The 27918-nt window shown below is 41.2% G+C and overlaps 1 protein-coding gene across 2 annotated transcripts in view; it reads left to right on the top strand.

The window, feature by feature from the left end:
* Nucleotides 1-27592, top strand: part of EPG5 (ectopic P-granules 5 autophagy tethering factor) — a 120684-nt gene extending 93092 nt beyond the window's left edge. The window contains exons 35-44 of one of the 2 annotated variants that reach the window (XM_057698547.1): nucleotides 1194-1294; nucleotides 5951-6126; nucleotides 8745-8930; nucleotides 9422-9631; nucleotides 10342-10486; nucleotides 15968-16210; nucleotides 17483-17699; nucleotides 18193-18408; nucleotides 20108-20222; nucleotides 23033-27592. In XM_057698547.1, the coding sequence (XP_057554530.1) occupies nucleotides 1194-1294; nucleotides 5951-6126; nucleotides 8745-8930; nucleotides 9422-9631; nucleotides 10342-10486; nucleotides 15968-16210; nucleotides 17483-17699; nucleotides 18193-18408; nucleotides 20108-20222; nucleotides 23033-23215 (1792 nt within the window). In that variant the 3' untranslated portion in view covers nucleotides 23216-27592. Of the gene's footprint in view, nucleotides 1-1190; nucleotides 1295-5950; nucleotides 6127-8744; nucleotides 8931-9421; nucleotides 9632-10341; nucleotides 10487-15967; nucleotides 16211-17482; nucleotides 17700-18192; nucleotides 18409-20107; nucleotides 20223-23032 lie in introns of both variants that reach the window. The other variant, XM_057698546.1, reaches the window with a different exon arrangement.
* Nucleotides 27593-27918: the final 326 nt, after the last annotated feature.

Below are 27918 nucleotides of genomic sequence, written 5' to 3'. Positions count from 1 at the left end.
ATAAAGAAGCTGAATGAGTTTGGTATTTTAATTTAAGAAAAATGGATGTTGTTCTCCTGAATTAGGTTTTGATAGCAAAATATGAGGCTAACTTGATTTTACCCAGTATCAGTTATTTATTTTAGAACTAAGTTGGCTTTAATATTACTGGGTGAGAATTGCTCTTTTAACATGAACCCTGCAACTGAATGAAAGCATTATTTCACAAGCATTTAAAACAGAGGTGTAGAGCTGTCCAAATGCAAGGAGTTGCCTTACGAGTCTTTTTTGCTCTAAAACCATGCAAACAAAAGCTAGATGTCCAGAGTTCTGTAAAAATTACACAGTAGGTCAATTATACTCCAATAAAGAGCTTAAAAAAATTACACAGTAGGTATCACAGTATTTAAAGTGTTTTCATAAGTATGAATTAATCTGATCCAGAGATTCAGAAAACTTGAATGTCTTGCTCAAATCCTACAGCTGGTGAGGGCCAGACCTGGGACCAGGGTAGAGCTTTGACCCCCATGTCCAGACTCTTTGTATCATCCAAACTGCTTCAAGAGCTCATTGAAGACAATAGAAAAAGTTCTGGGTCTTTGTGTTTCCCAAAGGGCTATCCTTAAACAATCTGCAAACTTCAGGATTTTGTGGTGACCGTGAGACTGGTAACCATAATGCAGCCTGCCTGTTTATTTCCAGGAAGAACTAATGGAATTTATTCTTATATTGAAATTTCTTTACCAGATTTAGAAACTAAAAATTTCTTATAAAGAGTTTTTCCTTTGGTTATTTCCTCTCTGTTCATTTTTGACCATCTTTTTTTACATTACCTTCCCCCCCATGCTTTAGTTAGAGAAAACTGTTTTCTAAGGCATTTGAAATGTAACCAAGATGCACAAGGGATAGGTTCATGGGTGTAAATTGGATGTATTGTAAAAGGTGTTAATTTGATATTTATTTAGATAGCACACTTATGAAACTTAATTTCATTGAAATAAAGGTTAGGAAGGAAAGTAAATAAAATCATATGATCAATATTAAAAACTACAATTCACTTCTAGGAATAATAGCCTTTAAAGTGGTCTAAATTTGTCTTAGGGCCGCATAATACAGAGTTTTCTAGGACTTAGGCAAGTCTCAGATTCTGGGATGTACAGTAATTTAATCATAGTGTTTCCTTTCTGAGTGTATGTTTCTTTTATTTAAAGCAGCCAACGACATTACCCCTGGCTGGAGAGTGATGCTGTGGTGGCCTCAAGCATCGTGCAGTTGTTCACTGACTGCATTGACTCATTGCACGAGAGTTTTAAAGGTAGGAAGATGTTATATCATGTCTGGTTAGTTTTCACTTTTTCTTTAAGTCATTCATTTAATCTTTTGCCTCTGCTTTCCTACTTTATTTGCTTTTACTTTATTTGGTAGGCTGTCATCTTCGACCAAAGAAAGGTCACCCCTACAATTGTTTAGTGTAAAGTGTGTAACCTCTTATTTTTTGGTGAGATATAGTGCTAAGTGTCATCAGTTATGGCTTTCTCTTTTCAAATATTGTCTTTCCTCCATGGTGAACCTCATTCTATCTTCTGTGAGTCTTCACTTTTTTGGTGTGTTTTCTGTTTTCTCCTGCTTCATTTTGGGCAAATTTTTTTTTTTTTTGGCCGCACTGTGTAGCTTGTGGGATCTTAGTTCCCCAACCAGGGATTGAACCCTCACCCTCAGCAGTGAAAGCACAGAGTCCTAATCACTGGACTGCCAGGGAATTCCCCTTGGGCAAATTCTTAAGATCTCTCTTCCAGCTTACTCCATCTCTTCAGCTATGTCTAATCTGCTTTAAAAAAATAATCCGTTGAATTTTTCATTTCAATTTCTAGATATTTGTTTTTTAACATTTATCCAGATCCTTTTTGATAGCATCATCTTTCTTTAATTTAAAATTTCAATTTTTATTACTTTAAAATATTTAAATACACTTCCTTTCCTTTATGATCTGTATGCAGTAATTCCATCCTCTCAAGTTTCTGCTGGGGGGTGGCTCCTACTGCTTTTTGATGTTCCTTCAGAGGCTTGTTTCCTTGTGTATTTTGTAGTTTTCTGTTGTGTGCCCATATTTAGAGAGACTTTATCTGTGGAAATTCCATGATGATGAGGGTCTGTGCCTCCAGAGAAGATTTGCATTTGTTGCCAGCTGGCCCTGTGTAATTCCTTGGCTTCGGGTTTCTCACACTACACAGACACTTGAAATCAAACCCCAGACTCGATGATCACAGTCAACTTTCTTCCCTCCCTGATTCCCGGTCCAGGCTAAGGCCCTTTCAGTGAGGGTGTAGTCCCTTAGAAGATCTTGTTTTCTGTTTCCGTGAGCTGTTGAAAACCCACATAAGCAAACAGTCCCAGGGCAACTGAGGCTTCAGCATCAGTTTAATACTCTGCTTTCCTAGTCTCTCTGCTTCTGAGCTCTTTTCTTCCACTGAATGTATATAGCTATGCATTTTCAGAGATGTTGTATTTTACTTGATGTATCTAAATGTTTTATATTGGGAGGCTTATAAGGATATTAGGTCCACCCAACCCAGATACTTGCAATAACCTCCTGCTCCTGTTTTTCCTGTCTCATTTCTGTTCCTGCCTATTTACTAGATTAGTTTTACTAAAATTCTGTTTATATGCTATTATATTCTCATTCAGAAACTTTTAAGTGTAATAATGTTTTAGCTCAGCATTCAAATGTGTCTGCCCCAGAGCACTTCAACATTATGTGATGGTTTTTTTATGGAAGCATTCTATTCAGCCATACTGCTCAACTTACTGATCCCTAAGAGTCCTTGGACCTTCCCTCTGCCACTTCTTTGCTTATGCTGATTCCATTACTTGGGTGAAGCCTCAGGCCCTTTGTATTCTCCTGCACATCTGTTTATGTGGTGTATTTCTCCTGTCTCTAAATCTTTATAGCACATTGTTGCAGTTTGAATCCTTGGGAAGCAGACACCATGATGGAGCCAGAATGCTGAGATTTATTCAGGGTAATGTCTGTGAAAATAAGAGGGAGAGAAATAGGGGTAGGCAAGGAAAGCCTTCAGACCCTGGTGCAGGTCTAACACCTGTGAAGGGAGAGTAGGAAGGAAGAGTCTCAGCCTGCCGGGCAGCTCTGAGAAAGTATTAGCCACCTTGGGTGGAAGCAGCCAGGTCTGTGCTTAGTTTTTGGCTAAGGGCTACCTGGGAGGAGGATGGCCGTTACTCAGGTGCTGAAGTGCTGTGGTGCAGAAGGTACTGTAGCCTGTTCTGTGGCAAGTTCTGATCTGTGGGAGATCAGCACCTTCATGGCTGCCATGTATTTATGTGCACTGAGTCCTGGTGTTAACACTATGTCATCCAGGGGCTTCGCTGGTGGTCCAGTGGTTAAGAATCTGCCTTCCAACGCAGGGGACATGAGTTTGATTCCTGGTTGGGAACTAAGATCCCACATGCTGCAGGGCAGTTAAGCCTGCGTGCTGCAACTACTGAGCCTGTGCACTCTGGAGCCTGCGTGCCACAACTGAGACCTGGCATAGCCAAGTAAATACATAAATATTAAAAAAAAAAAAAAGTCATTTCTAGCTTAAAAAAAAAACACCAAAAAAACCAATATGTCCTCCAATATTTTATATATAATATATATAATAGAGAACATATCAGATAATACATTATATATTGTAATAATGTATAAATATAATAGCAATAATATATATGTTGTAATATAAAACTATCGTTCAATATTTTATATATATAAAAAATAGACTTTTTTTTAGTGTAGTTTTAGGTTCACAGCAAAATCGAGCAGAAAGTACAGAGGGTTTCTACATAATCTTTGCTCCCTGCTCCACATGCATAGCCCCCCTCCCCCTCTGCTATCCCCATCCCCCACCAGAGGGGTACATTTGTTATAGCTGATGAACCTACACTGACACATTATTACCCAAAGTCCGTAGTTTATAGTAGGATTCATGCCAGGTGTTTTACATGCTGTTGGTTTAGATTTCTTTTACTTTCTCCATAGTTTTAGCTTTTCCAGAATGTCATATAGTTAGAATCAGTCATTATGTAGCTTTCCAGATGGGCTTCTTTCACTTAGTAATATGCTCTTAGGTTCCTCCATATCTTTCATGACTCGACAGCTCATTTCTTTTAACTACTGAATAATATTCTATTGTTGAATGTACCTCATCTAGTATTTTTGATTGACCTTTTACATATCTGATTCCACCCCTCCCATCCCCCCTTCCACCCCTGGGGCGCAGAAACATTCTTTATTGCCTGACCCCTGCAACCGCCCCACGACTTAGGACAGTGCAGTATTCTCAGTGTCTAATTGATAAGTATTGGTTCAATGAGTAACACATGAAATCCCAATAGTGCTCACTTTTTTTTTTTGAAAAGTAGACTTCTATATGTAGACTTCTGCATATTACCATCCAGAACATACTTATAGTGAGACAAATATTTGAGCATAAAATTATTGTCACAAAGGCTATTTATTTAGTTTCTTAGTATAAAGGGGCAAGCACTCTCACAGGCCTGTGAATATAAAATCACGAAGTGGCCTAGAAATAGGAGAGTTCATGGATAACATTAAGAATTGGTAGCTCAGTTCAGAGAGAGGAAACAGATGAAGTATTAAATTATAGCCTTTTAGTGAGATCATCTGATTCAGCTCTCTGCTTTATCTATCTGTTTTTTTTAAGCTCTTTATTGGAATATAATTGCTTTACACTGTTGTGCCAGTTTTTGCTGTACAACAAAGTGAATCAGCTGTATATATACATATATCTCCATATCCCCTCCCTCCTGCGACTCCTTCCCACCTTCCCTATCCCATCCCTCTAAGTCATCACCTACCATCGAGTTGATCTCCATGTGTTATGCAGCAGCTCTTTGCTTTTATTGATGAGAAAAAATGAGGGCCTGAAAAGCAAAGTGAATTTATCTGAGGTCACAGAACTTATTTATGTCTGGGCTGGAACTAGAGAAACTCGGTTTGGTCCTAAGAGATTACCTCCTAGACATCTTCTCCTATGTATCCATCCTTATTTGAACAAAACTGTCTGTTTTATCCTTATTTAAACAAATGGTACTCTTCACCCCATCTTTAAAGCATTTGTTAAAAACATACGTTACTGTGTCATAAGGACTGGGGATCGAGGGCACAGAAATGTTAGCAGTGATAAGTCGACTGGTACCATGTGTTGATGCTCATTGGTCATTTTTCAAAGTCAGTGTTGAGAAACTCCCATCAGGTTTCTGCTTTTGTTGTGTGTGGCTCTCTCTTCTTTGACTAAATTCCATTCCTTTGCATTGAACCAGAAAGTCTGAAAAATTTTTAAACTAAATGCTACTTACATTTTTGCCACTGGCTGTTGAGGGCACTAAAGTAATTGATACTTGTGAGGATAATACTGAGTGACTCAGATCACAGAAGAGTGTGAGATTTGTTTTAGAGTGACTTACCTGAATGACAGCTAACAGTCTAGTTTTACTGCACCAAGGGTTAAGATTTAGTCATTTGGAGCATTTCCTTTTGGGGAACATAGATTTCTCCAAGGCGCTGAATGAACGAGGTGCCAAATGCATGAGGCTGAATTGGTGCTGAGGGCAGCAGGCTGAAGGAGTGCCTGGTTGGTTGGGGTCGTGCAAGTGTATTTCAGTTATGAAGTCATATTTTTAGAAGTTTTAGAGAAAAACTGATCACCCCTGCTATCTCGCACACACCAGCTACTCCTTCCAGTTATCCAAGTAAGTAAGTTACCATTCTTTATTATTACCCTGCCATCAGTTTTTTCCCTTGGTATGTGAAAATCTTTGAAACGGAGTATTTATTGAGAACGTTAGGTTTTAGACTTTTAGTTCAAATTTGTGTTCTGTGTTAGTTTTTTATTTGTTTATTTGTTTTAAAGGTAAGCCAAAAGGTTTTCAGCTGTGTTTCCTTTTTCAATTTTAGATAAGCTGTTGCCCTGTGATGAAGGAGCCCTTCGGTTACACCTGATGCATTATTGCGAAGCATGTACAGCACCCAAAATGCCAGAGTTCATTCTGTATGCTTTTCACAGTGCTTACCAGAAACTCCCGTGGAGGGACCTGCATCCTGACCAGATGCTCATGGAGGCCTTCTTCAAGGTAAGCCCTTCACTCTCCATGTCACAAGCCTAGCTTCTTAGGAGCAGTCTATTCACTGTGGGTTTTAAGCCCATTTGCAGTGTGTGCCAGTGTGGACCCTGCCCGCATCCTGTATTGCCGAGACGGTGCTTGTGTAAACAGCATCCCGTGGACATCATTTCATTGTGTTAGTAGGTGACTGGACAACATTTACAGGATCAGTTTTAAAGCCCAGGGAAAGATTTTGTCTGTAATATGGCAGTCATCCCCTAGACTTTAGTGATATTGTTGTGTGAGTACATAGTTTAATGACTTTGTCACACTTAATCTTGGTATTTCTGTGTATGCATGTTTTTCTAGGATAATATCATCTAAACTACTTATTGTTATATGTTCTATTAAAGCAAAATGTAAATCAGTACTCAAGCCATTAGTTTCTTTAAGCAGTTATGTAAGGGGTAATTAGGTTGTAGGAGACAGAAGTGCATTGTAACAACCAATGATTCATTGTAATCATGTGAAGACCTGAAACAGCCTGGAAAAAGTCCCAATAAGTGTGTGGGAGTTTTTGCAGTAGAAGCAATGGTTACAGAAAACAGACACAGTAGTGTAACTTACATACCAGTCAGGCATTTTTGTTCTTCTTCTTAAGTTTGTGTTTTAAAAAACTCTGTAATCGTGTCTTAGCTTTTTTTAATGACCATTTCAGTTTATTTGTTCATAGTCACCAGTTCACTTGTGTTAACTCTTAACCTAATGTCACATTTATTACTGAGACACTTGAAGTGCTTTAATTACTGCAGATCCACAGTTATTTATGACACTTAGTAAAATGTACTGCAGTCTTTTAGTGCTGTAAATGGAGATCCCACCCAGTGGTGCTCTTGTCAGCCACTTCTCTGTAGCTGAGCTCTGAGGAAACCTGAGGACAGTTGTCTTGGTGAAATACAAGGTTAAGAATGATTTTATAGCTAGGTTTAGTACGTGAGACAGGCACTAAGTAGATATTCATTTATCATTATGAATATGGAATTGAACCTTTGTTTAAAGAGCTGTGAGAGAGCATTTAAGTAAGAGGGCAGCTTTAGCTGTATGACAGATTAAGTAGAATGGTTTGTAAAGGGATTCTATAGACTTTATATCTCTAGGAAATAGATGACAGATAGATGACTATCATCTAATGATAGATGACTCTGCCCTACCCAGAAGCTGGGAACCTTTCAGTCCCATGAGTCTTGTTGGCATAGTAAAGTATGTTTTTGGGGGATTGAGGGTGAAGATAGAGAACAGGTTATAACGGAGGGTGAAGAATCATTTTCTAAAAGGGAAAAAGAGTAAGTAACATGATATAATGATGGTAGTGATTGGAAGACATGAATCACCATCAAATTCCATTGATTGTGATTTTATAAATGGAGTTGAGCTTTTTAATCTCTTTAAAAGGAAAAACTTATAGCTGGCCATGTTTTATTTTAAACAGACTTGAAATAGGCTTATAAGAGACAACTTTGATATTGATTATATACTTTAAAATACATTTGCCCCCCCATCCCTAATACATTTTAAATAGGATTTAATTAAACATTATGCAGTCATCAAAAATTATAAAAACTAATGATATGGAGATATATTTATAACATAACATTACACTAAAAGGCCATGTAAAAATTATATATGCTAATATAGTAGGTCTCAAAGTATGGTCCCAGGACCAGCAACATCAGTACCACCTGGGAGCTTGTTAAGAAGACAAATTCCTGCTCCTGCTCCAGATGTAGGACATTAAAAATTCTCTGGATACCCTCCGCATCGCCAGGCAAGTCCTCCAGGTGGTTCTGATGTACGTTCAGCCTTGGGAACCACTGACTCGTAGGTATATCCCTTTTGTCTTGCCCAGCACATCTGAGGACTGTGGTAGGCTCCCTTGAGCACTGGTGACTAACTGTGGCAGGGATTTGCCACCCTGGCTGCAGCTAGAGAAGGTCATTCCTCTCCTGTTAAGAATTGGTGGAGGACTTCCTAGGTGGCACAGTGGTAAAGAATCCGCCCGCCAATGCAGGGGACACGGGTTTGAGCCCTGCCCAGGGAAGATTCCACATGCCGCGGAGCAACTAAGCCCATGTGCCACAACTATTAAGCCTGTGCTCTAGAGCCCGTGAGCCACAACTGTTGAGCCCATGTGCTGCAACTACTGAAGCCCACGCACCTGGGGCCCGTACTCCACAACAAGAGAAGCCACTACAATGAGGAGCCTGCGCACCACAATGAAGAGTAGCCCCCGCTTGCAGCAACTAGAGAAAGCCCGTGTGCAGCAATGAAGACCCAACGCAGCCAATAAAAAAAAATAATAAATAATAATAATAATAAAAAATAATAATAAAAGTAATCTCTCTTCTCTCTTTCCTTTCATCTCTCTTCCTTCTTTCTTAAAAAAAAAAAAATTAGTGGAATAAATAATGAACTCCAAACAAACTGAAAGATCTTCCACACAATGAACATGGAAGGAAAGATATTATAAATGTTAAGTCTAAATCTCTGGAGGGGAAAAAGTGTAATTGAAAAGATATGTAATTTAGTAAACATTGATTTATATACATTTTCAAGATACATAGATAGCTAAAAGCATCGTTTCCTTTTAGGTGGAACGAGGAAGCCCCAAGAGCTGCTTCTTGTTTTTGGGGTCTGTCCTCTGTGAAGTCAACTGGGTCAGTGTGCTGTCTGATGCCTGGAGTCCCATTCCTCACCCAGAGACCCGGAGCATGATTGTCTGCCTCCTTTTCATGATGATTTTATTGGCAAAGGAAGATCAACTGGTGGACCAAACAGTAGGTTTGGAGAGCCTGTGATGAAGACTTGGCAAGGCTCATTAGATCCTCGCTCTGTATGAAGCTGTGGTTTTCCAGTTTCCCTAGTGCCTTTTTCAGTGTGAATATATGCATAGCATATGGGATGTGCCTTCAACTAGGTGCCTGATTTTCTGGGATAGTTCATAGTCTAAGGGAACCACACCAAGTTAGAATATAAAGATCAATTTCATTTTATATCTCATTAATTGCCTGTTCTACCACCAGGTCATAGAGTTCATTTGAAAATTGTGTTCTGAATACTTAAAATCATAATGTGTTTTGCCAAGACTGTGGCTGTTACTTTCATGAGTACTTATAACTTGAGGAGATATTTATTTGACATCTTAACTTTTATGTGCTTGGTGTAGGCCACGCACGTGAGGGGTCACTCCATAGACTAGGTAGAGGCACATGTTTCTGGAAAAAAAATGGGAGCTCTGGAACTAACGAAATGGGGGTTTCATTTTTAGGATTCTCCTCTACTTACTCTCCTTGGACAGACAAGCTCACTCTCGTGGCATCTTGTGGATATTGTGTCGTATCAGAGTGTGCTAGGTTATTTTAGCAGCCATTACCAGCCATCCATCATCCTGGCAAAGGAACCTTCTGCTGAATTAATTGTGAAGCTCCTAAAAGTGTCTGCAGGCCTTTCCGTTCCTACTGACAGCCAGAAACATCTTGTAAGTTAAGTGGGTGCTTTAGAAGGCAGAGTGTTCTTCAGGGCTGCTAGTTGCCTAAATGCTACTGAGGACCATCTTGAACCCTGAGATGGCTCAATAGAAAAAGTTGGAGGATGTATATCATTTTGGCCTCTTGGATCTTTCAGTTTCATTTATTTCCTCTGGTAAGCCTTTACCTGCTCGCAGTGTCACATGCTACTAAGAGGTGAAAACGACTGAGGGCCGATAGTGGGCTGTTGATTTACTGATCTGAGTGTCATTGGCAGCAGGATGGCAGCAAGTTATGAGCACGAGTTTGAGGTCTGACAGACTCACATCCCCAGCTCACTGCCATCCTGACCTTGGTTTTCTCACCTGAACTGGAAATAATAATACCTTGCCTTCAAAGTGTTGTGAGGATTAGATTAGATAATGAACAGAAAAGTTTTTGGGAAAGTTCCTGGCAAGTACTTAGTGTGTAGTTAATGTTGTTATTAATGTAGTTAAAAAATACTACTGGGATTTGAGAGAACATGGGTTCTGGTCTAATTGTTATCAAAGACTTTTATGTCTCCAGCACAGGGCCTTAGACCCACCTGTCCTCACGTGGCTCCCTGCTCTGTCCTGCCCACCCTCTGTTGAGGCAGTCAGTACAGTGCCGTGCTCCCAGGGACTCTTCAGTGAACACTGCTTGCATGGATTCCTTTGAATGATCCTTTTTTTATTATCAGGATGCAGTTCCAAAATGCCGAGCCTTCACTCATCAGATGGTTGAATTCCTCAGCTCCCTGGAACAGAATGGAAAAATCACCTTAGCAGTCCTTGAACAGGAAATGTCTAAGCTCCTGGATGATATCATTGTTTTTAACCCACCTGGTAAGTGACTATGGGGGAGTCGTGTATTCACTCAATAAGTGAATTCCTGCTGTGTATAAGGCATCTTGAGAACAGGAAGATGGTCAGGACACTGTCATCCCGCTTTACAGAGAAGCAGTGGTCAGAGAGATGACTGGACCATAGGAAGACTTGTCATTTCAGCATTGGGTGGGGAGTGGGCACAAATGGTAAGAACTTGAGGGGAGGAGACACTGTCAGATGCTGGTGTGAGGTTAACTGGACTGAGGGCTAAGTTAGATGACTAGCTATAATGATTAGGAGATAACCAGAGACCATCCAGTGAGCAGCATTACTGGGTGTTTTGGGTCTTAACTGGGAGGGCACTTCAGAATCACCTGTAGGCTTGTAAGGAAACTTTATATGAGAACTCGTGCTTCTAGCAGTTTGGTGGATTGGGCATTCTGACGGCAGTGCAGCCCAGCCGTCCTCCTGCTGAAAACGCTAAGAGTGCTGGATAAAATGTGTTTAAGAAACCAAAAATTAAAGTTATTGACCAGGTGGCAGAAAATCTCAGAAGTCAGAAACTGAGTGAAAGGAGGAACCCATGAAAGTAGATGGAATACCGAGGCTGGCTTTCCCCTTGAAGGCTTTTGTTGACACCCCTTACATTAGGGGAGGTGATAAAGCCCAGGGCCTGCCTAAGATGGGAGCCTGAAAGGAGCTCTGTGCATCCTCAGGGTAAGGGTAAGTTAGAAATGAACCTGCCCGGAGAAAGGAAGACAGCCATGCTTAGATTCATTAAACCCAGCAAATCCCAAGCAGAGTAAATAGAAAGAAATTCACACCTTTACGTACTGTAGTGAAACTGCTGAAGTTTCACCAGTGACAAAGGAACAATATTTACATGGACAGCCATCTTCTCAGTGGCAACAGGGGAGGCTGTAAGATGGTGGAACAACACCTTCAATGTGCTGTGAGGAGATGACCTGTAACCTGGGATTGTAAACTAAGAACAACCACCTTTCAAGGATGAGGGTGAAATAAAGATGTTTTCATTGAAACCCGAGAGTGTTTGTCCTAGTGGACATCACTAAAGCAAGTACTAAATAAAGCATGTTCTTTAGGTAGAAGTAGAGTGATCACAAGTGAAAGGCTCGAATTGCAAGAAGGAAAAATAAGCAGAGAAAGTAGTGAAATGTGGGTAAATATAAACAAAAACTGCCTATGTAAAACTATAATAATCATCATTTAGGGGTTTAAAAAGCAAAAGCTGAAATTAAATTATATGACCACAGATATATATAAGCTCGGAAGGAGGTTGAGTTAAAAGCATTCTTAGGTTTTAATATTGTTTGAGGGGGTCAAGACGTTGATTCAGTTTATATCTTCATAGAAAATGAATGGTAAAAATTCTAAGCAATTCACCAAAAGAAAAGAAATAAAATATGTTATTTCTAAGTTAGTAGAAGGAGATAAAAAGGATTGGCCAAATTTTGTTCAATCCACAGAAGGCAAGAAGCATGGAGAAGGTGAGAAAAACAGCCAGAATAAAAAGATAAAATTTGAATATGTCAGTAAATATAAATAGACTGATACTCATATTAAAAGACAAAGATTGTCAGACTGGATTAATAATCAACAACATCCAGTTTTAAGCTATTTATAAGAAGTATATCTAAAGCACAGGATATAGAATGCTTTCTACAAGGCAGTCACGTTAGGCAGATATTAAAATAGAAAGCCAGTATAGCTATATCACTGTGAGACAGACAGGACTGTAAGGTCGAAAGCATTACAAAGCCAGATGATCTCTAGTGTGTTTTCCTGCCCTGAAGTTGCATGAAAAATACATACATACATAAATAAGAAAAAAACATTATTAGAAATGAAGAGAGTCATTGGAAATTGATACAGGATTCAGTTCACCAGGAAGAAAATGCATAAGGTGAAAATTGACAGAACTAGGAAGAGAAGATGTCAAATTCACTCACAGTGAGGGATTTTGACCCATGTCTCACAGTAACTGATAGATCAAGTAGACAGAAAGTCAGTAAGACTGTAGGATGTCTGAATAGCACGGCTGGATGTAATGAGTGTATGTAGAGGATAATATACCCTGTAAGTGCAGAATGCGCACTGTATCAGTCTCACATTGAACACTTAAGAAACTTGACCCATTACTAGAATTAAAGCATGTTTCAGTCAACTCAAAGGACTGGTATCAAATATACCACATATTCTAACCACAGTGCAATGAACTTAAAAACCATTAACAAAATATAACCAGGAGGGAAAAAACTATACATTGGAAATTGAGGCAAACTTTGAAATAACTGATGACCAAAGGAACAATAAAAATTAGAAATTTAAAATATTTAGAACTGAATTAAAGAAAACTAGAGCATCAAGACTTGTGGGATGCAGGTAAAGTGAAACTTAATTTCATGGCCTTAAATGTTTATATTAATATTTTAAAAGCTGAAAATTAATTATACATTGAGCTTAAGAAATTATAAAAAGAACCACAAAATGTAACCAAAATTTGTTGAGAAAGAAGGAGATAATAAAGAGAAGATAAATAGGAGGAGACTAGGATGAACAATGAAACTGGTAAATGTGTAGGTAAATCGGAATGAAATCCAGCTCTATAAAACAATAATAGTGATGTGTTGTTGGGTTATGGTAACAGCAGGGAAGGTGATAGGAATCAGCATGGTCTGGGAACCGATTAACATCAGACTTTGAAAAATCAAGAATGCATGTTGTAATTTGTAAGATAACTATTATGAAAATGTTAAAAGGATATTTGTTTAACTTCCAAACTAAAAGAAAGAAAAAGTAGAATAATAAATAATCCAAAAAAAAAAAAAAAAAGGAAATAAAAGAGAGAAAAAGGAATGTGGAATAGGAGGGACAAATTGGAAGTGTGTAGTAAGATAGTAGATTTAGACCCGCTCACATCAGTAATTATATTAAATATGAATGACTGAGATTGTCACACTGGATAAAATAAGGGAGAAAAAGACAATCCAGTAGAAAAAAATGAAAAAGACCCTTAAATTGACATTCTGCAGAAGATAATATTCAAATAACCAATAAACATATGAAAACATGCTAAACCTTGTTAATACTGAGGGAGATGCAAATTCAGAACTTGATGACATACCTTGTCACATCCACCAGAGTAGCTGAAATTAAAAAGTTTTCAGTCCCAAGTATTGGTGAGGATGTGGATCAGTGTAATTCTCATATACTGCTGATCACCGAGTAAATTGGTACAACTATTCTTAAACGTTTGGCATCATCTACTAGTTTGCATATCTCGTGGCTAAGAATTCCACGCCTTGGTGTGTAGCAAAAGAAATGCTTCCCTGTGCCCTGGGAAACAAGAACAATGTCCCTAGCTGTGCATCTGAGGGTGTTCCAAACTGAAAACCACCCATATGTTCAGTAGAAAGGATGAAGTGTTATATACTCATATAATGGAATACTCCATAGCAGCGAAAATCTGCACCAACATGGATGAATCTCAGACATTTTTATGTTTATTTAAATACTGTTTGAAAGGGGGCAACTGTAGTATTTAGGGAAGCATACTAATAGAATGCTGGTGTGGCTGTTGGAGTTGGTTGGATTGGGGAACAAAAGATCATTTGGAATTTCTTGGACGTATCTGCAATATAGATCTATCACAGGAGGTATCTAATGTGGTAGTTAAAATACAGATTCCAAAACCAGACTGCCTGGCTTCGGCACTTATGAGCTGTGTAATCTTGAACAGTTGAATAACCAATGGGAATGATAATCCTCCCTGTTTCATGTAGATACTGTAAGTATGGAGTGAAATAATGCATCTAGAGCTCTAGCTTAGAAAGTAAGCAACACTCAGTGACTGTTAAAAGAAAAAAAAGAAAGAAAAATTAGCAGGCGGTACTGGAGAAATTGATTTAGAGTTGGTCGTATGTAACTGGGCCATGCAGGTTGAATAATAGCCAGGCAAAGGAGCGAAGGGTGTTCTAGAAAGATCTTAATCAGAAGAGTGATGGGATCAGTTCTGGTTTTTAGGAAAACATTTGTTAACTGTGTTGATGATGAATGGGAAGGGGAGAGGCTGCGATCTATTAGGAGGCTTATTGCAATCATTTTTTTGTTCCCATGAGTCATAATTAAAAGATAGATTAAAATCGCTATTCACAGATGCAAACTGGTACATACAGGATGGATAAATAACAGGGTCCTACTGTATAGCACAGGGGACTAAATTCAATATCCTGTGATAAACCATAATGGAAAAGAATATGAAAAAATGTATATATATATATGTATGTATATATGTATAACTGAGTTACTTTGCTGTACAGTAGTAATTAACACAACATTGTAAATCAAGTATACTTCAATAAAAAAATAAAATTTCTTTAAAAATCAGAAAAAAATTTTATTCAGCTGGAATTCAGAGATAAGGCCTTTATTACCAAGAATATTTATACTCATAGAAATACATAAAAAATATATTCACACACATATAATGTTTAAAAGATTCCTTGCTTGATAATGAGTAGATCTTATGATAACAGTAAGTTAGAGTTTATTTAACACCATGCAAATGGGTGAATTTGGACTGATGGGTGTGATGAGTAAGACCTCCCCACTTGCATTGACATAAGTACTAAAGCCTTGAGGTGAGAAAGCCACAGTTCTGTTCCCTTAAGGAGAATTAGAAATAGTTGGCAGAAATTATGCCTGATGAAGGGAATTCCCTGTCAGTCCAGTGGCTAAGATTCCACACTTTCACTGCCGAGGGCTATGGGTTCATTCCCTGGCTGGGAAACTAAGATCCCGCAGCCAAAAAAGAAAGATCAAGAAAAAATAAAGTATATAGTTCAAAAATTATGTCTGATGAATAGTTTTCTCAACACACCCTCAGTGGAAAATATTTTCTGTTCTTGGATGTGAAGAAGGAATCTACCTCAGTAACATGTTTGCATTTCTCTTGTAAAATAAATTTGCTCTTTTTCTTGTGTTGTATCCTTTTTTTCACCCTGTAGTATTTTGGAAAGATCCAGTCTGTCCATTTTTCTTGTTTAAAAAACAAAGAAATAAAAGAGCTGCTGTTAGGAGTCTGTAAAAGGATTTTTCCTTTCCTTTTATATTTAGTTTTAAGTGATAATCTTCATTCTGTGTAAATTATTCTAGAATTATTTACAACTTTGGCATTGGTAGGGGTGGAGGTACTGTTTCTAATTAGTCTACCAAATGACTCATGAGATCTGTGTATTTTGTCAATTTATTAAAGTATTGCTTGGCCACACGCTATAACCAGAGGTCTTGCAGTAGTTCCTGCTTTGCTCTTGCAAAGTATTTATGTGCCACGTCATATCCTTAAAAGCTAAACACTGTCAGGATTTGCCTTCCGGCCCCAGGAGAGCAGCTCGTTTGAAGCACAGTTGTTCCCTTCGTCACGTTCACATCGTCATAGCAGTAGCCTTTTGCAAGCGTGTTGTCTGCGTTCCCTCTCAGATCTGGACAGCCAGACCCGCCACGTGGCCCTCAGCGGCCTCTTTATGGAAGTCCTGATGATGGTGAACAACGCTACTGTCCCAACGGCAGAGTTCCTCCGAGGCAGCATCCGGACCTGGATTGGGCAGAAAGTGCACGGGTTGGTGGTTCTGCCCCTGTTAACAGCCGCCTGCCAGAGCCTGGCTTCCGTCCGCCACATGGCTGAAACGACGGAAGCCTGCATCACTGCTTACTTCAAAGAGGGTAAGAGGACCGTCATGTCAGGCTCTCAGTAGATCCATCTTTTCCAAGGAAGATTAAAGCTTTGTCTGAAGGAGATGCCTTTCCAGACCCTTGCCAACTGAGGTATTGAAGGTCTCAAATATCTCTGTAAATGTTGTCGATATTTCAAAATATAGTTTGTTTTCTTCATATAGACCTGCAGTTAGCATGAGAACCTTTGGCGTGTGTTGGTACCATCATGTTTCAAGGGAGGGAACCTCTGATTCATTTTACGTGAGTTTTGGAGTGTCAGACCAATCCTTTTATGATAGGCAAATTGTGTATGTCATAGGCCTAGTTGTAGGCCTAAAAAACAAATTCTCTAAAGAGCAGAGTCTTTATAATAATGATTTACTATATTAATTTTCTCTCTTTTGTCACTTATTAAAATTTTTCATGTCTTTTTATTGCTTTTTGTCTTAGTTTTAAACTATTATAAAGAATTTCTCTCCTCCCTGCCACCCCCACTCCCGATTTGTTTTTCTTATTTCCTACCTCTGAACTCTCAGATTCTGGCAACAGCCTGATCTGGTTAAGAATTGAACAGAGCAGTACTTTGCAACTCTGTTACTCAGATACACGTCATCGTGCATGCATAGGGGAGAAAGAGGGTGTTGGAGTGGGGATGCTGGGAAGTGCCTGTAACCTGCCCCTGTCCTTTCTTGACAACGTGAACAATCCATGTTCCCATGTCCCCCTGTGGAAGGTGCTATGTGTGTCACCCTGCTCTCAGTCCCCGCAAAGAATTGAGAGCCATTAGGATAATACTCTTGCTCCAGATTTTTTTTACTGTTTGTTACTAAAATCAAATTTGTTTTTCAGTTTGTGAAACATTTTCAAGAATTTCTGTCAAGATATGAGTCCAACTAAACTTTGATAATTAAAAAATGCTTATGATGGGTAGAGTAATAATAATATCCCCCAGAAAAGCATAAGTATTCGTAACATACTTAAAAATGGTATTAAAGTTAAAATTATTAGATAGCTGGGACAGGCAGTGTCCACGTGTGATTTTAATGATCATAATATGGTGAAAGAGGTGATTTATGAAAATGCAGCCGTAATAGCCGACTTCTTAACCCTCCGCAGTGGCAACCAGGACACGCGCATTTAGCATGAGGGCTTCCAGTCCGAGCCGTGAGCCATTGTCAGGCCCTCCAGGGCCAATGTGAGCGGTGTTTCTTGATGTGGAGGTTCATTAGAGTGGTGAAGTAGTTTGATTCTTGCTCTCTCCTCTTGGTGTTCTTTTCTTAGGCTCCCTCAATCAGAATTTAGGATGGGGCCCCATTCTGGTGTCCCTTCAGGTTCCTGAGCTCACCATCGAAGAGTTTCTGCAGGAGTGCCTGTCCCTTGGCAGCTACTTGACTCTCTATGTCTACTTGCTTCAGTGTCTCAATAGTGAGCAGACGCTAAGGAACGAAATGAAAGTGCTGTTTCTCTTAAGCCAGTGGTTGGAACAGGTGTATCCAAGGTACGCTGGCCCTCCAACTGCTACAGCCAACCCGTGGGATTGGGATAGCTTGGAATCTGGGTTTAAGTTAGTGTCCACTTAAGCACAGACCCAAGTGATACATAGGAAACAAACAGGGCTGTGAGGTACAGTGACACCTGTTTTAGAAAGATTTTCCTTGCGTGGGCTGATTTTCTGAGCAGGCTTTTTATTTCCAAAAACAGGCATTTTGAAGCACCACCTTTAGCATCCGTATGCGTTAAGTAGGGGTAGCAGTGTTTGCCTCACTTGATTAAATGAAAGGACATCGAGCTCATATATAGCATCTGGCATACGGAAGGGGCAATAAATGTCAGCCTTTCCTTTGTTGTCCCAATACTTGATTAACATCATTACCTGTCAGCCTAAGCTTTTAAAGTCCTCAATGTCCCTTATACTTAAAACTCATATGTGGACTTTGAATGAAATGAGAGTGGAAAGAATCTACTCCTAATTTGATTCCTTCCCCTGCCAGGTCTATGCAGGAAGAAGCAAAGCTGTTTCTGTGGTGGCACCAAGTCCTGCAGCTGTCCCTGGTTCAGACGGAGCAGAATGACTCAGTCTTGACAGAGTCTGTCATTCGAATTCTGCTCATGCTTCAGGGCCGGCAGAGCCTGCTGGCCGAGGAGAGGCTCAGCTCGGGGATTCTCGGGGCAATTGGGCTGGGCCGGAAGTCTCCCTTGTCTAACAGGTGAGGAAGCACCTACTGCTGCTCTTCTAAACCTACCGAGGTGGGGTGTGATACATGGTAGATTTTCTCTTTAGGAGCTAGGTTCCTCCCAGAGATTAAGGAGAAAACAATCAGAGTCTGATCTTTCCATCTTTCCATCTTAAAAAGGATGGTTATTTTTTCCATTTTAAAACAACTTTTATGTTCAAAGACTTTTTTTTAGCAGTATCTCATTGTATTTTGACTTTGTAACCTGACCACATTACTCGTTGCTTTTTACCTTTAAGCCGGTGGTGGTGTGCAGGCTTAGGTTATAATACCCCAGTCAGCTGCTTCACTGCCGGCGCTTCGTCAGGGAAACCCAGGTCCTGTGAGGGACTCAGTCTAGCAGAATTTTTAAGTCAAGATGAGTGGGAGTTAACTGATTAGAAGGATAAGTAATGAGAAATTAATTTAGGTTTTTGTTGCTAAAAATTCCAAGGTGTGAAAGAATTTGCCACAAGCCCCATTTTATCTCCTAAAACTTATTTGCATCATGGTTTTCTTTTAAAGGCCTTACCTGGTTTGAAAGGAATTCTCATACTGTTCTGATGTCAGCATTCTTGCGGAATAGCCTGCTGCAGCTTTGGGGGCCACCCAGTCCAAACCCGTTAATATCGTGCTCCTTTGTTTATGGTAGAATTTAGCAGGACTATGTGATTTGATTCACTTAAACTGTAAAATACACATCACATGAAATTTACCATGGTAACCCTTTTAAAATATACACTTCAGGGACTTCCCTGGAGGTCCAGTGGTTAAGACTCTGCGGTTCCAATGCGGGGGGCATGGGTTCGGTCCCTGCTTGGGGAACTAAGATCCCACATGCCACGCTGCGCAGCCAAAAAAAAAAAAAAGGTAAAATAGACAGTTCAGTGGCATTTAGTACATTCACAGCGTTATTGCAGCCATCACCACTGTTTTGTTCCAGAACATTCTCATCATCCCAAAAGGAAATCCTATAGCTACTAAGCAATCACCCCCTCTTCTCCTCTCCCCCAAGTCTCTGGCAACCACGATGGGCTTTCTGACCTTCTGTATCCTGTTCTGGACATCTCATATAAATGGAATCATATAATACATGGCCTCTTGTGTCTGGCTTCTTTCACTTAACATACAGTTTCAAGGCTCATCCATATTTTAGCATACCCCAGTGCTTACTTCCTTTTTATGTTTGAATAATATTCTGTTGTATGGACACACCAGATTTTGTTTGTCCATTCATCAGTTGATAGACATTTGGGTTGCATCCACTCTTGGCTATTGTGAATAACCAGGTTGTGAAAGTTATCTACAAGTTTTTGTTAAAACACCTGTTTTCGGTTCTTTGGGAATTGTTGGGTCACAATTTAACTTCTGAGGAACTGCCAAACTGTTCTCCATAGCACCCGCACTGTTTTTAGAATTCCCTCCAGCAGTGACTGGGAGTTCCAGGTGTTCTGTATCTCTGCCAACACTTTCATTCCTGAGACTGAATTACGCTTTCATTGTTTGGGTGGTAATAACGAAAGGGCAAATAAAGACTCCTTGATCATATTCACAGTTTTCCTGAAGAGGCTAATAACAACAGTAGGTCTGGAGCTGTGTTTATCTTATATTTTTAATAGAAAGTATGGTGTTTATTTTAAAATGCTTACTTTAATAGTCATTCACTTCTTCTAATCCCTCCCTAACACCTAAGGTTCCGAGTGGCTGCCCGAGGCATGGCTGCCTTCCTTTTGGTTCAGGTTCCTGCTGAGGATCAGATCCGTTTGAAGCCTGGCTCTGAATTACATCTGACCCTGAAAGCCCAGCAGGTCAGTAAAAAGCTTCATGGTTCAGGGTTAGAAGTCTTCCACAGGAGGAGGGGAGGTGGCAGCTGTAGTCTTTACATGTGGTAACCTGATGACGCCGTCTGCTAGGCTCTACTTACTGGAAAACGGTTACCGCGTGTACCTGCCTCAGATTTTAAACCAATTTTTGTAAGCCTTTGCCTAGAGCCCTATTACTACTCTTGTAGAAGAAGCAAGGCCATGGGCAAGCCAATCTAAGATAGCACTTGGTTCTGATGACATGACTGTGCACTGACCCATCACAAGCTGGGGTTGGGGACAGGCATGGAAGATGAGACTACAGTTGAGAACGAGAGAGATTAGCTGAGCTTTAATTTGGAACCAAGGAAGTGGTTCTGTTTTGTGAGTCTGGGGGGTGACCAGCGTTGGCTGACATGGGCAGAACGGTAACTGTGAAAAATAGTTTGTTCTAAAAATGTGGAAGGCTCCATGGCAGTGGTCCCATTCCCAAAACTATTTTCACCCATAAACAGGCTGGCCAGGTACAAAGGTGTATAATATGAAATGATGGGTGGCATTCTTGAGTGCTTACTACATGCCAGGCACTGTTTTTCAGCTCAATGTTAAGGAGTTAAAGTTTTAACTCTTCTAATTCTCATAAACACCCTATGCAATACGAATTTTTATTATCCTGGTTTTGTGGATGAGGAAATGGAGACAGAAAGAGGCTAAGTAATTTGTCCCAAATCACACAGCCACTGAGGGCTGGGGCTGGGATTCACTGGGTCTGTCTGGGACCGGCTTCACGCTCTTGCCGCTCGGCGGTACTGTCTCTGCACATGGTAAACGCTTAGACCCTTTAGCTCTTGTCTTGCAGCATTGCCACATCTGAGCCAGCCATGTGCAGTGTGTTATCTTGGTATTAAGAGCAGAGATGACGGGAAAAAAATCAGCAGGTTCTTCACAGGCACCTTGGTTTATATAGTACCTACCCAATACTTGTCATGGCTGATTAGACAACCACCATTTGAAACCCTAATGTTGTGTAAGAGCTGTCCACAAGTGGCAGATGAGTGTCCCAGGGAGCGGTTTTGAAGTCAGTGCCACGCATTTAAAGCTGCATTTGAGAGGTCTGCTCTCCTGTGCCCACCAGCACGTGGAGCATAGCTTTGCTTTAGCTGTAGCCAGCAGGTTGCCCAAGCCTTGCCGGCCTCTGCCAGCCTTCCTTTAGACTTACGGCGATGACGTGTTTGTCATCAGGGTTTTCAGACTTGAAAGAAGTCATCTTCTTATAAAATGATTACTCTTAGGCAAACCGTCAAAGTAGCCTGTTCTTTTTAAAAAAAAGAAAGGGGAGAGAGAGAAGCATATGGACGCTATGGCTAGCACCAAGCTAAGTGCTGTATGAGCAGAGTGGGAGTGCCTGTCCCCACTGATTCCTGTTCTTAGATTAGTTCTGTTCATACAGCAGTTAGCTTGGTACCAAAATCCCTTCCACTGTTGATTTTCAACCCCAAAACTTCTGTCTTAAACCACTTGGTAATTTATTTCTAAGCTACCTGTTCATTTACTATCCTCAAAAAATCTTCTCCCTCCTAATTTACTGAGCCAAGCAAATTCCATCTTTTAATCTGTATCCTCTATTGCAGTGATCCCCATAAATGAGACAGGCAGGAGAGAGGCACTTCACGGTTCACATTCAGAATCCTAGGAGTGGGTGAGCTCGTATAGTTGGAAAACAAAACTCTCCATGCCCAAAGAACCATTGTTCTGATTTTTTGTTTGTTTTCTCTAAATACAATCTTTCTTTTTTTCTTTTCTTCTCCCAGTACGAAGGGAGGAAAAATTTAAATTAATGGAAATCATGTTTTCCTTTCTTTTTTAAATTATTTATTTATTTATTTTATTTTTGGCTGCGTTGGGTCTTCATTGCTGCTCCCGGGCTTTGTTTAGTTGTGGTGAGCCGGGGCTACTCTTCATTGCAGTGTGAGGGTTTCTCATTGTGGTGGCTTCTCTTGTTGTGGAGCACAGGCTCTAGGCACATGGGCTTCAGTAGTTTCGGTGTGTGGGCTCAGTAGTTGTGGCGCACAGGCTTAGTTGCTCCATGGCTTGTGGGATCTTCCCGGCCTAGGGATTGAACCCATGTCCCCTGTACTGGTAGGCTGATTCTTAACCACTGGGCCACCAGGGAAGCCCGTTTTTCTTTCTTTATTCCTGAAGAGAAGCATGGGAAAATGTCATTTCTGTTGGGCGGAAGCCAGAGGAACTTGATCTGTCCGCTGTGTTTGTTGGCTGATAGAACCACCTTATCATTCACCCTCAGCAGCAGTTAGCCACTGGTTTCTTCTGAATTTCATCTAGTTACATGGTTTAGTATGACATTACTTTGTAACCTGAGAACAAACACAATAGCAAATTAAAACAGGTCTCACAGGTAGCTGATGCCTGTGGTTTCTGGTTGAGGCTCCAGGAAGAGAGGCAGTGGATGGGCTTGCAGGGAGGGCTGCAATGCTGGCACCAAGGCAAGGAGGACAAGGCAGGAAGACAGCCTGGCTGCAGCAGTGGCTCTCTCTGGGGAGGGGGGCAGGGGTGGGAGGGGTTCGGAAACACAGGTCAGGAAGAGAGAAGGCTGGATGTGGAAGGCGGCAGATGCCAGAGAAGCTTGGGTTGCTGGCCTCCTGCTTGTGGTTAATCAGTGCCTGCCTTTGAGATGTCAAGCCTACAGAACTGTAGGCTTCCCCGGAGGCTGACAGTTGCATCAGATGATGACAGCAGGTGTGCTACACCTGCGGGAATAATGTTATACATATCCCCTTGTCTTCCATGTCTTTTAGGCTCTGAGTGCTCTTGAATCCTTGACATCAAGTAAGCAGTATGTTGAATACCAGGATCAGATATTGCAAGCGACACACTTTATAAAGCATCCTGGCCATTGCCTCCAAGATGGGAAAAGCTTCCTGGCTCTTCTTGTGAACTGTCTCTATCCAGAAGTGCATTACTTGGACAACATACGATAGTAACACTGAGGTTCTTGATAAACCCATTGCTGTTTATGTTTACATTTAACTTTGCTGTTGCACAGGTAACCTTGCTCCGTGTCACTGCAGTTTAGCCAATGAGTTAGTTGACTGAGATGTAAGTTGGTGGCACTAGATAATTCTGTTGTGCATGTGCACATGAGTATGTTTGTTTCCTTAACTCTTAAAATGTTCCAGGGACTTTGTAATTTTTATATTCATCCAACAAGAGAACTTACTAAGTTCTGCTTGGGTAGAGAGCCACTCATATTTGCTGAATATCCAGTCATCTCATGAGACCCCAGGTGGGGTGCTTTCGTTCGTCTCCACTTCTGTCTTTTCCTGTTTCATTTAAATGTCAGGACACCTGTGCCAGATCTAAGTACTTTGGGAATCATGTTGAACTCCCACTCTCACTTTTGAACCCCAGTTTTGTTCCTTCAGAGTGAAAAAGCCTTGAAAATGTCTGCATTTCTCAAATGTGGAGAAGTATACCAGCTTAATTATATCATTCCTCTCAGCTGGGAGATTAGAATGCTGGATGAAAGTGAGTCATTGTCTAAAATGTGACCACTCAGTCTTGATTGTGGTGGGCAGCAGAGATGCTGACAAGTCCATTTCCATCCAGCCGTGTGTCCTCATGGAGAAGGAGCCACTCATCTAACTTGGGGATGTGTGCTGGCGGTCTGTGGGGAGCATGTCGTGCACAGATGTGTTTTGTTTGTTCCCCGTGGCTGAGAGTGTAGACAGGGCTTCCTCTCTCCAGTTCGCTGTAGACATACGTTCCCTTTGGTCCTACCCCAGCCCGCTCCTTCATTCACATCACTTACTTGGCCCCTGTAGACAGTTAATTTGAAACTCTTTCCAGACACCAAGTTTGATATCTGAAGGTCCTGGTGTTGAGAGAGACAGAGAACTTGATTCTCTGTTTCCTGCCTGTTTCATCACTCCAGATTTAAACTCGGAGTTGGCAAACCTGCTGAAACACTGGTTGGTGGAAACTGGGTCAGGTCAGGAGACTTAACTGAAATTTGGCTTTTTTTGAAATTGCCACGTGCCTTTTGTTGTTAACAGTTCCGTTCATTACCAAAGCCTGTCTGCAGTGCTGCCTTGTTTTGCTGCTGTCTTCTTGCTCTTGTCATATTCTGCCGACCCCCACCCCAGGAATTAGCACTTTGACTTCTGTCATTTTATTCATACTTCTGTTGGCTCAAAATTGACTTTGTCCAGCTGGCATAACGTGTCTTTTATTTGCGGATTATCTGTAGCCCAAGGCTCTTTATAAAAATGTCTTAGTCACTGAGAGCTTTTGCAGAGGGATCAGGGTATAGGTTAACCAAGTGATAATCTCTTTCCAAATATTGTTTTGGGGTGCTTCCCCCAACATTTGGAAGTGTGTAGGAGCTGTTCTTTATTTTGAATCTCTTTAGTTGAACAGAACAGTTCTGCCCATAGACACGCTCTGGTAAAGATCTTCCCTGTTAGCCTCCAAGTTCTGTAGGCCACCAAGTGTCCATCTCTGACGGACGCATCTCAGAGCTTTCCTTGTTACACATTTTAGAAGCTGTGGACAGTTCCATGGCTGATTTGGCAACAAAAGTTTTATGACAGGAAATATTCTGCGTGCTGTTTTCTTTGAGGAGAATGTCTTTGTTGCCATCCTAGAATGTGAAATTTTTGAGTGACAGTACGTAAATTTAAAGAAAATTATGTTTTATCTCTTAATTTTTGAAGGTTTATACTATTTATAATGTATTTGCTCTGTAAAAGTTATAAAAAATAAATCAGTCTTTGGTTGTAGCTGGTAAGAATCTGATTTTCAGGGATAGCGCACTATCTTGTAAAGTATTTCAGTTGTTAAAGTTGATGCACATTTTTTATGCCTGATGTCATCTATTTTTTTTGACACTGTAACTTGATCATCAGAGATGGTTGGTAAAAGTACTTCCTCTTCATGCTTAACAGTGGAAGGTTTACTCACCACATAGGTTCCTGTGAGAGGCTCTGGCTAAGAAATTGCTTTAATGACACTGAGAAGGTAGCAACATTGCTGTAGCCTCCTGGAAAAGAACAGACCAGTCTGCCCCACTGGCTTTCAGGAATAATGAGCCTTTGCTGGCAAAATAGTCACCGCCAGAGAGCGCAGAGCCAGTTTCAGAGACAGTTACTGGTGCTGCATGTGGATACCTGGGTCAGTAAGACCAAGGCACCTGTGTGCCTGAGCGGCATTGAAGGTGAACTAGCAGAGACTTTCCCTGCACGTGGCCAGCAGTGGCTTCTGGTTCAGATAGGGATGAGGGATGCTGAGCAGCTTCCTGGGCTTGATGAAAAGCACCTCTTCCGCTTCTCCACTCGCCTTTCTGCAGTTCACAAGGGAGGGGTCAGAGAGGCACACTCGAACCCCTAATCTCCTGCTCCCCCACCTCACTCTGCAGAAAGCCGGAGACACAGACACCGAGGGAGGGAGGTCCTGCTGATGCGTCTGCTCAGCCTGAAGGAGCCAGGACCCACCCTCCATGTTCCCAGAGCTCCTGGGCACAGCTCACTTCATAGTCTTATGGTCAGTCTGTTGACCCAGTCACGTCTGCCTCCCCGTGGTTGCCTGGGTCTCTCAGTTCTTTGAGGTGGGGGAAGCTGAGTCCAGAAAATGAAAACCCCTGAGCAGCCCAACCTCTCTTTAACCTGGTGTCAACCCCCTTCCTCCTAGTCCGTGTGTCCATGTAGTGCAAGTGAGAGTGTCCACGCCCTTTCTTCCTTTTGAGTGAAAGTGAGACACAGTTTTCTATTGGATTTTTAAACCTAAGATGAATTATTTCTGGAGCAGCAAGCAGATGTTATAGAATCATGACTTTTGGAGTCAGCAGGGGCATTAAAGCGCATCTGGTCCCACCTCTCACTCAGCAGGGATCCCAGTCCTGATCCTCCAGCCTCTCCTCTGCCTTTTCCTGTGGCCACTGGCCCAGCCCCTCATGGACAAGCCCAAGTGGCCGTGGGCGAGCTCTGTTTGTAAATCTGCTTCATACTGGGATTCTGCTTCACACTGGGCTGAAACTGGCCTCCTGGTAGCACTGGTCACGGTTCTGCTGGGGCTGCTCTCCTGCCCCCTCATGACAGACCTTCAGACCTTTGGACATCTTCATACCTCATCACACCTCTGACCCTGCCCATCCACCCACCCCTCAGCCTTCTTCAGGCTAAATGCCTAGGGCCCTTAGTTAGTCCTTTTCCCCCACGATGTCTGCCAGCACTGCCCTTTGGGAAAACTGCCCAAATTTAGCCCATGTTATTAGAAGAGGGCCATGCCCAGAAATAGCAGGGTCAGGACTTGGGTGAAACAAATGAGGCACCCAGGGGACGCATGTGAGGTGGCACTCGCCTGCAGGCGCCGAGAGAGTGTGCCTCTTTAGGTTTTGTGCCCTCAGCCTGGTCTCTGCCTTGGGGGTTGGCCCCAGTAGTGTGTGTCAAGCAGCAAAGCTCGCTCCTCTGGACACGTGGGCAGCATCAGCTCTCAGCAGCTGTGCCCTCCAGTTGGCACATTCAGTCAGTGGCGAGTCAAGCTCCAGAGCTTGGTTTATCACCAGTTGCAGGTCTAACAATAAGGCACTTTGCACTTATCCTTCAAAACTGTCTGCTCTGCATTTTGGACCGACTTTACCCCTTATTCTGAACTAGTAAAATTTTATTTTGAGCTGAAGCATTTTCTCCTCAGTTAACTTTGTTTTATTAAAGTAGAGTGTATAAAGTTGAAAATAAGCATGTTGCTTTAAAAAACAAAAGTCCTCTCCTGTCATCTTCACTTTGCATCTGGGTTGTACTGGATAAAGTTCTTGGCATCCAGCCAGGCACTGATACCGACTTTGTTCTGATCTGTGATCGTCCTGGTCCATGATGACCCTTTCATATTATAGAGGCATCATGTGTCCTCTGTAGTTGAAGTTTCCTTCAGTCTAAATAGTTTCCTGATTTCTGATGACAATAACTTGAAAAAAAAAAAAAAAGAAAAACTACTGACCCTATTTTGGGGAAATGAAACCACTAAGGAATGTTGTTCATTATAACTTTAATTTTTTATGTACAGATGTAATATCTCCTGAGCACTGAGGGTTAGGATTTATTTTTCTTTCAATGGCTTAAATCACTCAGGTCGCAGCAAACACTTCTTAAATGTGTTTAACTCTTTTTTTTCCTTCCAACATGCCTAGTGTGGCCTTTAAAACCACAACTTATTTTGGTCATTAAATGTGCAATATTCACTTCTTATTCATTGTTGACATTTTACATGCTTGTTCAAAGGATGAGTTTTTATATAATGATGAGACAGGAAGAAATGAGAATTGGTTAAGTAAAATTCTGCAAATAAACTAAAATCAAATTGAATTTACGTGTGGTAGATGTCTCATTTTTGCCAAGTTGGTTGGCAGGTGTGTTCGTCCAGAAATTACAAAAAGAAAATGTGAAATTAGAAAGCTTGTAGTGGGTAGAATCTATATTCTGTGACATTTCACCACAATGGGTGAGGCCTCTAGTTTCAAAGAGAACTTAAAACTTGGGGGTTTTAAGAATTGGCATAGACAGGAGGTCACCTGGTGATCCCAGATAGTTCAGGAGAGCCCTGAGGTCTGTAATGTGCTTGTGATCCTGGTAGGAGAAGGTATATGAAGCCACACAAAGGCTTCCGCTGCCTGAGTTCCTGAATGGCGGTG

The sequence above is a fragment of the Hippopotamus amphibius genome, chromosome 11 (genome assembly GCF_030028045.1).
Source record: "Hippopotamus amphibius kiboko isolate mHipAmp2 chromosome 11, mHipAmp2.hap2, whole genome shotgun sequence".
In the NCBI taxonomy this organism is placed as follows: domain Eukaryota; kingdom Metazoa; phylum Chordata; class Mammalia; order Artiodactyla; family Hippopotamidae; genus Hippopotamus; species Hippopotamus amphibius.
This window is presented reverse-complemented; position numbering and strand designations above follow the sequence as displayed.